Source organism: Lotus japonicus, chromosome 1, assembly GCF_012489685.1.
Source record: "Lotus japonicus ecotype B-129 chromosome 1, LjGifu_v1.2".
In the NCBI taxonomy this organism is placed as follows: Eukaryota; Viridiplantae; Streptophyta; class Magnoliopsida; order Fabales; family Fabaceae; genus Lotus; species Lotus japonicus.
In genome coordinates, this window is record NC_080041.1 from 75,638,590 (window position 1) to 75,649,003 (window position 10,414).

At 36.7% G+C, this 10,414-nt stretch overlaps 3 protein-coding genes across 3 annotated transcripts; all 3 read left to right on the forward strand.

The window, feature by feature from the left end:
- Nucleotides 1-1,666: 1,666 nt before the first annotated feature.
- LOC130711405 (uncharacterized) lies at nucleotides 1,667-5,213 on the forward strand. Its single transcript, XM_057561001.1, has 5 exons — nucleotides 1,667-1,900; nucleotides 2,008-2,449; nucleotides 3,136-3,373; nucleotides 4,018-4,222; nucleotides 4,790-5,213. Exons 1-5 carry the CDS (start codon nucleotides 1,805-1,807, stop codon nucleotides 4,907-4,909), a joined length of 1,101 nt encoding a protein of 366 aa, XP_057416984.1. The 5' UTR covers nucleotides 1,667-1,804; the 3' UTR covers nucleotides 4,910-5,213.
- A 3,874-nt stretch (nucleotides 5,214-9,087) lies between these two features.
- Nucleotides 9,088-9,525, forward strand: LOC130746361 (uncharacterized). The gene has a single exon (XM_057598968.1). It carries the CDS (start codon nucleotides 9,088-9,090, stop codon nucleotides 9,523-9,525), a length of 438 nt encoding a protein of 145 aa, XP_057454951.1.
- Nucleotides 9,526-9,774: 249 nt separating this feature from the next.
- LOC130746368 (uncharacterized) lies at nucleotides 9,775-10,167 on the forward strand. Its single transcript, XM_057598981.1, has one exon. It carries the CDS (start codon nucleotides 9,775-9,777, stop codon nucleotides 10,165-10,167), a length of 393 nt encoding a protein of 130 aa, XP_057454964.1.
- Nucleotides 10,168-10,414: the final 247 nt, after the last annotated feature.

Consider the following 10,414-nt stretch of genomic DNA (forward strand, 5'->3'; position numbering starts at 1 on the left):
AGTTCATTCCTCAACTGTGTTGACTGAGCACGTGATTTTGCATTGAAGAATGAGTGAATTTCTTCCCAAATCTGCCAGGAGTGCACACACTGAATCACATTTGGAAGAATTGAAGGTGAAAGAGTAGAGAGAAGCCATGTGAAGAGGAGTGAATCTTGTTGCTCCCAATCTGAGAATGCAGGATTCACATTCTCTGTGATCCTATCTGCATCAGTCAAGAACTTCTCAGGAATCAGAGGTGGATCTTGCACAAATTTCTGAAGCTTGTGTGATCTGATGACCCCTTCCACTTGTTGTTTCCATGAATAGAAATTGGAGTCATCGAGCTTGATGCTCAATTTGTGAGAAAACGCTTGAGAGAGAGTGTTTGTAGAAGAAGAAGAAGAAGGTAAGGAAGGAGATGAAGCATCCATAGCCATGGATCTTAGGCTCTTGATACCATAATAGGAAAACCAGAGAAAGAGAAAAAGATTTGCATATGAAATATTCACTATGAATTGTTAACCGATACAATGAGGATTGAATCCTTATATAGGATTGAAGAAGCTTGCTCTACAAGCTAAACTAACAGCTAAGCTAACTCTAACTGAATGGTAACAACCTCTAACAGAATTGACAGCTGTTCCTCTAACAGAATTGACAGCTGTTCAAAACAGAATTAACAACTGTGTCCAGCTGGCATTCCAGCTGGCACACACACACTAAGCATAACCAATATTTTCATATCACCTATATACTCTAATAATGACAATAAGACCATAAGCTCTTATTCATAAGCTAATTTAAGAAACTAATTGAAATAAGCTAAAAATAGGATATAGATAAGCATAAGCTCTTTTTCATAATCTAATACGTACAACTTATGAAAATAAGCTTAAAACAATTTATAAGTAGGTCATAAGCTATTTACGTAAGCTCTTCCAAACACTTACATAATTGTTTATGATATTAGATAAATTCAAATAAGTTCTTCCAAATATTCAAATAACATGACTTAAATCACTAATTATCAATTTTTATTTAACTGAAGCAATAATAGATAAATTATAATGGTATAGTTTGAAATGTTACTAAAAATGATGTTCGGAAGGTGAAAAAGTACTCCAATAGTCCAATGGATTGGATAGAAATTTACATTTAATTTACATGAAATGAGAGTAGAGTTTTTTCATGTGGTAGTTCCATATATCTCATCTTCATATTTAATAGAGGTGCCCACTAGGGTGTACAACTTTAAAATTGGTCCACCGATGCACCATCATCATATGCTGTTGGATCTGAGAATCTTGGAATATTCTTTTATTGGATAGTTAAGATTTGATAGATGATAAAATGACAATATTGTAAATAGACTTCTCTTCTACTCTCTTACTCACGGGTAGTTATGCTACCCTCTTCGCCACAACCACCCCCTCTCGCACCTTGAATTTGGAGATTCAAACTTAAGCAACTAAACTATACCTAATTAGTAATTATCCTAATTTTTTTTGGTCACACTCACACTTATGCTATCATTTGCTCATTTTCTAAGCTGAGAATTTGGAGCCAATTGTCTTAAACCCTAAGCCTCCAGACCTATTGATATATTATAAAATTGATAATGATGATTTCAAGTGTAATTAAAAAATTAAATGTGTGGGAGGATGAAGACTATTGTCGATTTGTAAATAGACTAAGGTACATAGATTTTTCACTTTATGAGTTGAACGTTGTCGTTTACATAACTAAACCCTAGTACCGCCCTCCCATCATCAGCAAGAAGCGCCGTTCAGCCGGTTATCGGAAGAAGGAAGCGCCGTTCAGAATGGGCGGTGCAGTTTTGCTCGGCATGCCGGGGCCATGGGCTGACGACTATCGCGAACCTTCCGATCCCTACACAACCAAAATCGGAGGCCTCCCTGTAACTCTTCAAACTCCACTTCATCTCTCAAAATTGGAATCAATCATAGTGAATTAACATGAAAAATTCTGTGATGTTTGAACCATTTGATTACCTTGCTCTTGCAGGATTGGCCCATTCCCATCAATGGCGATTTGCTCCGGTGCGGTGGTTGTGACTGCACACTCTGCCTTGTAGCACAGGTTTATGCTCCACTCCCGTCATCTCAGCATCGCGCTCTTTTCGTTTTGGGTTGTCTTTCGCCGAAATGCGGAACCCGCTGGCGAGTTTTTCGAGTTCAGAAGAATGGTGACGATGTGGAGAGCTTTAAGCACAGCGAGGTTCAGCTTCAAAATGCTGAATTGTGCGAAGATGTTGATGAAGATGAAGGTGAAATGGATTTGGCGCAACTGGGCAAGGCGCTATTTGAAGCTGGGACTTTGGCTGCTTCTAATAGTAAAAGCAAGAAACCAAGGAGAAGAAGACAACACAAATCCTCTGCTGCTTGTTCTCCATGTACAGCAGCAGCAGCAACTCTAGTTTGTGATGATAATCATATTGATATGCCAGGTATGATATATGATAGTGCCTTGATATGATATGAAGAGTTTAATAACTTTATGTATGCACTGATATGTGATTAGGTTTCATTATCTTGACACATAATAATTAAATTGGAGAGATGTGATTGGCGTATATTAGTTAAATTAGTTAAATTTGTACTGACTTCTAATTATCCACAAATATGGAAAATAAAGCTGATCCTTGTTACTTAAATTATGTGAACCTATGTGGTTCTTTGTGAAGAAATCGGAATGTTTCTGAAAATATAATGAGGGGAAAATGTTTGTGAATTTTTAATTAAGTTGAAACACAACCAAGGGAAATTTGTTGGTTGACTTGGATATGTCTGTGTCATGATTCCCTTGTTGCAAATAACACATCAATTGTTTTTTTTCCTCGGAAAGTGTTTAGTAGATCACCGAGGTGCTTAGACACCCAAAGAGAGAAAGGAAGATAATAGAGAGAAGTAATGAATGTGATATATGATGTCTGATATGTTAAGAAGTGAAAGATAGAGGGAAAAATGGGGTGTTTGGACTGTTGGTGGTTTATGTATTATAAGTATAACTGAATTTTCCCTCACGCAGAATGATATTGCAACGTGACTGTTCTTTGTTGAACTATTGAGCTTGTAGTATTGTGAATTTTGTGCCAATATTGTTGTAATTGGTTTTTGTTTTGGTTATTTTCAGTGGTTCCTTGCTTTTATATGTACACACAAGAAGAGCCATCTACAGGGGATCTGAGTTCTATATGCTCTAACTATGCGTCGCTTTCTATTAAGGAGAACAAAAGTGATGTTGAGGATCATTCAGAACCAGAAGAATCCTGGGAAAAGGAACGTTATGAATATGATAAAGCGTTGACTGCTGATAGAACGTACCTCAAGTTCAAGAAACGTTTGGATGCATATCCTGAGCAGTGTTTCCGGTACGTGACAAATGACGCTTTGGGGTGAACTGGACATCGAAATGCACCTGCCCCGCCCTTATCACATATTATGATCTCAATCTGGTTTAAATTACTGGTTAAGGATTCAGAATAGTTAATTGTCATCTTTATAAATGAAAGAATTATAGAGACTAGAGCAACAGCTCAAGGGTGGTGAGGTTGGCTTGTAGAATTGGAGAGTGTAATGTATGATTCTGCTGTAGCTGTTAAATACTGATCAAAGAGGCTGTTTGCTCAACCTTCACTAGAGTCTAGAGATATATAATTCTAGTCATTGTACAAATTGGGAGTTGCTATTATCTTACTGGGCTGGGATTTATGAATATGCAATAATAATTATGTCAATCCACCTGAGCTGAGGAAGCTGTAGAGAAAGTTTGGTTTCTCTATCCACTTCTCTTTCTCTCTCTCTATGGCTCCCTTTTGATGAGTGGGAGGCATACTAGCTGAGGGTAATTTAATACATTAATTGATCATGCATCCAAAGTCCAAACTATCATTCTTTTATGTATACTTTTCAAAGCATAAAGAATCTTTCTTTTTCTGTGCTACACTCCCCCTCCCTGTTCTCTTCCCTCCTATTTTTTGGGAGTAGAATAAATTTTTATTATTCCTTTGTGCAGATACGCATATGGTGGGAAGCCAATTTTAGCTGCAGCTGATGAAATAAACCCTGGCAGCTGCACGCTCTGTGGCAGACCAAGGCAATTTGAGATGCAGCTAATGCCTCCGTTACTATACTTTCTACAGGAAGCAGTTGATGAGGACCAAAGACAGATGTTGGAAAATTGGGATTGGATGACCCTTATTGTATATACGTGCTCTGAGGTTGGTATTCTGTCATTGCTATTTTTTTAGTTTTCTCAATAAACTATGCACTGCCCTTTTTCAATTTTGACAATATAGGAAAGGTTAAGTAGTAAAAGAGCTGTCAGATAGCAATGGTATCTGTATTGTGTGCCACACTGGTTATATTAGTCAAAATGCTTACTCGACAGGGACAAGAAATAGATGAATTTGCTTGCTTAGGTGGTTTTACTTGTTAAACACTGCACTAACCCTCCTGAAATTTATTGATAGTTCATCTCCCAACCTTGTTACCCCCTTCATTTATCTTAATTGTTTTAGTTCCTCCTGTTTAACATTCATGTTTTCTTGTTTTCACCACTATCTTCATCGTAATTCATTGAATGGGAGGATATATGTTTTGATGCTTATAAAACGATTTGACCATGAAAGTTGTTTAAGCTTTGTCTGAATAATTCACAGCTGTGGACAGCTACTATCTTGGAGAATTGTTCTTTATTTACTGGAAGAATGTAGGTTTAATTCTTTGTAGAGAATATATATATTTGGTGAATTTTTCCTTTTGTGCTTGTGCCTTGATTTTCTCAGAGTTGTTGTGAAGAGACTGAACTAGCGAAGTCCAATAGTAAGGGGTGGATTGTAGCAGAGGAGGCTGTTGTGGCTCAGAATGAGGAATCCTTGCCTATTCAGCTTGGCTATTTCTCGTGATTGCTGGTGTTGGTGTAAGAATACAATATGTTTCATTTATAGTGAAAGCTTGAAAAGTTTGCAAATTTGAAGGAATTGAGAAAATTGTAGCTTAATCAAATAGAAGGAAAGTTATGTTACTTAGTATCGTTGTATTCTACAATGAATGTCTGTTGAGAGTAACAAGGTAGATGCTGCATCCATTACCTTCCAAAGGTCCTATAGCTAGAGGTATAGAGACAGAAAAACTACAAGTCAAATCATTGCAAGAGACTTAAATTTAAGTGGTTGTTAATCTCTAAATTGAATACATGATTGAGTTTTATGGTGTTGTATGATCCATATAGTTGACCTCACTGACCTCACATAGAGGGAAAAAGCTTAGTTATTTATAATTTTGAAGCTAGCTTTCTAGGCTTTAAAATCGTGGAACTCTCAGATAAAGAAGAGTCTTACTAGTCCTGTGCTAATGGCCGTTCAAGTACTCATTCATGACCGCATATTAATTTAAATGATTGTTTATTGAAGTTGTAGGTGAATACTCCCTCTGGTCCTTAATTCAAGAATCAACCAAATATTTCACACCCCTTAAGAAAGTTTGTTATCCATAATGGTGAATTTCCAAAATTACCCATAATGCAATTTCAAATGTACAAGCAAGTCTTGGTGAAAATGAAAGCGATTATAATTAATGTTACATTTCATAATTAAGTAAGAAAAATATTGTTAAAAAATAATTAATATGGTGCAAAATTCAATATGGTGTTTCCCACCCTACAAAAAACATTTCCTACCTCACTTTAATGTAGTAAATTTCCATAATAACCTTATTTATGTTCATTACCGAGTTCTTAAAACTGGAACATCAATTAACTTACACTTCATTTCATACTGTTTGTTTATACTCCCTCCGTTCCTTATTAACTGTCCACTTTGAAGAAATTTTTTTGTACCCTTACAGAAACAATAAATGAAGAAAGATAAAATGCATTTTAAAGGGTGATATAAGAAAACAAATAATACTTTTATGAAAATCAACATAATTAATTGCTTTTCTTAATTTGTGTGAACCTTCTCTTCCTGGACAGATAAATATGAATGGAGGAAGTAGAGTTTAAGACTTAGAAGGTAGTTTGAAGGTTACGTGTTTTGAGCTAATATTACTGTTGTGGCATATGCACATGTTTCGGGTTCTTGAAAACCCGAAAGCATAAATTCTCAATATATGTTTTGAGTCTTTCAAATTTGAGAAGACATTCAAACACTATTTGAAACTTGAAAAACTACTATTGTGTTTTAACAATACAGAGTTTTAGAACCCAATATTGGCCATGAATTTACATTCTGGGTTTTAAATCCCGAAAGCAAATTTAACAATAATTTTATTTTTGCCCATAAGGATTAAGAACCCGGTAATAATAAAACAGTGATAGAAACAACAACATAATCATCAAAACATCAACATAATCCTAGACATAAATGAAATATTCAAACATAATCGTAATCGAAATATCCAAACATCGACATAATCCAAATATCCAACAAAATAATCACAACATCAACTAAATGTCTATGAAGTAAAGGTGGATAAGTCAGGGGCCTTGTTTCTCCGTTGATATACGAAGTTGGTTGTCGTCCTCCACGTTGCGAAGTCCAAGGCCCTCTGTAATATAGCTTGCCTCTGTCCTCCATGTGGAGGCACATCATCTGCTGCTAGAACCTCTCCATTCGCCGATGACAACCTAAAAATAATGTGATTTTGATGTTTGGGTATAACGAAAGTAAAAACCCAATTGAGGAGAGCTAGCTCGATAGAATGAGATTAAGTACCATTAAATTATCAGCCATCCGTATAGACTCAAGTTTGATGAGAGGATGAGATATTCGGCTATGGCATGACATGTACGTAGGTACACTCTGTTAGAAAAGTAACTCGAACCTCTATCAAAATGACATGAGTGACATACGAGGCGTACGAGGCATTCGTCTCCTCCCCTGCGACTGGTGAATTTGTAACTGTCTGAGGGGACGGGGGATCATTTGTTTGTATCCAATCTTTTGGAGCACTCTCTCTGGTAAATAGGTCGTATGATATTTGTTGCACGAATGTACTTGGAATATAGTGACAAGGGCTGCAATGGTTGATGCCCCTAGTGATCAAAATAGGGTATTCAGATGACGAAGTGAGCATCCATGTCATCCAATTGTACCCGTTATGTTGCACTGGCTCATAACCAGTCCTAATGCACCTGCATGTCCTCTGTGTAATCACTCATCCTACCTCTATTAAAAAATCTCAAGTGGAAAATGCTCGTAAACCAAAGTCAACATGAGGATAGTGTAATCGTCGAGCTGTCTCATTGACCTTAAGCTAGAGTCCTCTAACTGATCACACAAACATGCAAATGCACTTCAAGTCATAATATGTCTTAAGCCTTTTCATATCATTATTAATTTTGACTCCAATTAATCTAAACTGTGTCAAGAACTCTTGAGGGACAAACACCCTTCAGAGTCTCTCTGACACAGTCAAAATTAGTTGGTGTGGGGATCCAAAATGATGAAAACAATTTTAAAAGATTATGGACCGGAGTACAATAACATAGATGCAACCAACTTTGGCAAATGAGTCGGTGGCTCTAGACATGTAATGAATTAATGTGTTTAAAAGCGATTGAGAATTAAGGCTTTATTTGAATGGAAATGTGAAAATTAGAGAAATGAATAAGAGGAAGAAATATAAATTTGGTGATTTTTAAGTTGTTTGATTGAGAGAAAATGAGAGAGAATGAAAGGAAAAACGAGAGTGATATTTTTATAATTACTATTTTACCTTTTGATATAATTTTATAATTTTATTACTATAATTTTATTTTATATTGTAAATGATTATAATATATTTATATTAATACTATAACTATAACACTTAGGTTTTATAAAATAATTTAATTAAACATTTTATTAATATTTTTTCTGTTTAAATTATTATTATAACATATTTTGTCATAATTAAATTTAATAATATAGTTAACTATCTAAGCAAAAATGTCAGGGACTAAATCCAATTCAATCTTATTTTATAGGACTAAAAACATATTTAACCCTAAATATTTACATTCTCTCATATCTTTTTCTACGCAACCAAATAAAATGAGAGATCCACGTCATTCTTTCTCTACTCTTTGTACTTTATTATCATCTTACCAAACAACCTACAAACTCTATTATTTTCTCATCGCTTTTTCTCTTCTCATTTTCTCTCTTCTTATCTTCTAACTTTCTCTTCTAAACCAAACAAAGTCATCACTATCTAAGAATGAACTTTTTACCAAGTTTATAAGAAACATAGACATAACACAAGCCTATGAATTTGGGTTATTATCGAATCCTTTAATTCCTAATCCATTTTAAATATATCCATTGACTTAAGGTCAAGATCCACCTACACATTTGTCAAATCCTTGGCGGAAGTGTTGAAGCCAGTATAATTCATACAATTAATTAGGCTCAGTAGGATTAACGAGTGTATAGTTAATGAGTGCTAGATATAGCACACAGTGTAACTGAGTTTGTCAGAACTATCAATAAACAATTAATCATTTTTCTCTCAAGACTTATCTCTCTCTAGCTTTCTCTCTCTCTCTCTCTCTCTCTCTCTCTCTCTCTCTCTTCCTCTCAAGAGAACCTTCTGGTTCTAACAGTGGCATCAAGAGCAAGTCGATCAGGAGCCTGTGGTAGTGCCCAGGGCGGTGCAAGGTGGTGCTGCGGCGAGGCGACGCAAGGAGTTCTAGTGGCGGAGCTCAAGGCAGAGATCAACGGGTTGAGAGAATTCAAGAAGAATTGAAGAACAGAGGGCGATGTCGACATCGAATTCGCTTCCGATGATTCTTCCTACTCTCGATGGGAAGAATTATGATCATTGGAGTGTCCAGATGAAAGCAATTTCCGGATTCCAAGAGTGCCTTGAGGTTGTTGAATATGGGTTTGAAGAAATCACTGAATCTTCTTATGAAACCCAGAAATCTGCACACCGTGAAGCCAAGAAGAAGGATTGCAATGCAATTTTCTTGATTCATCAGTGCGTTGATGTTGCAAATTTTGAGAAGATCTCAAAGGTAAAATCTTCCAAATAAGCATGGGAGATATTGGAGAAAAGTCATTATGGGTTGGCAAAGGTGAATAAGGTTAGACTCCAGACGATGAGGAGGCAATATGAACTACTTCAGATGGAGGAGCAAGAATCTATTGCAGAACATTTCACCAGAATCAGAAGCTTGACCAACCAGATGAAGACCTACGGTGAGAGCATGCTAGATCAAGGAATTGTTGAAAAGGTACGCAGAGCCCTTACTCCTAAATTTGATCATGTAGTGGTAGCAATAGAGGAATCTAAGGACACTGAAACTCTCAAAATTGATGAGTTACAAGGATCCTTAGAGGCACATGAAAACAGATTTAAGGAGAGATCAGGTGATAGGGAATCTGAACAAGCTTTGAGTGCTCAATGGAGAGGAAAAAATAATTCTGGGCAGAATGATGTGAAGAAAGATAAGGGAAAATGGACTGGGGATAAGAGGAATGATGTTGGAGGCTCAAGCTCACAAGAGCAAAGATCTCAGAAGTCAAATTCTGATTAAAGTCATGCCAAGAAAGGTGGAAACCAGAACAATGGGAAACAGAAGAAGGATAAGAGCAAGATCCAATGTTTCAAATGCAGAAATTAGGGGCATTTTGCTTCAGAATGCAAGCAAAAGAAGGCTACCTGAGGCAAGGAAGAGGAAGCCAGATTAGCTAAAGACGATGATTCAGATTCTGATGAGGTGTTGTTGTTAGCAAGGTGTGAAAATCCAGATTTGAACACTGAAGAATATGAGAGCAAAGTGCTAATGGTGACTACCAAGAATGACCAGAATGCCTCCAACAACTGGTATCTTGACACATGGTGCTCCAATCATATGACTGGGCACAAGGAGTGGTTTGTATCCATTGATGACTCTGTGAAGACAAGGGTGAAATTTGCTGATGATAGCTTCATTCGTGCAGAAGGAATGGGGAGGGTGATGTTCCAGAGGCAGAATGGCAAAACTTCCTACATTGCAAATGTCTTGTATGTGCCTAAGATGAAGAACAATCTTCTCAGCCTAGGCCAGTTACTTGACAAAGGGTACGAGATGACGTTAGAGGACAGAATGCTAAAGGTTTTCAACAAGAAGCGAGTTCTGATTTTCAAAGCACCACTCTCACAGAATAAGACATTCAAGGTTCCCCTCACATCATAGATCAAAAGTGTTTGGAGGCAGTGGCTGATGAATCATGGAAGTGGCATCACATATTGGGTCACCTCAACTTCAGGAGCTTGGAACAGATGAGCAAGGAAGGATTGGTCACTGGACTACCTCACATCAAATCACCAACTGAATTGTGTGATGAATGCATGACAAGTAAGCAGTCCAGAAAATCTTTTGTTTCACATATACCAACTAGAACTACTAAACCATTAGAAGTTGTGTATAGTGATGTGTGTGG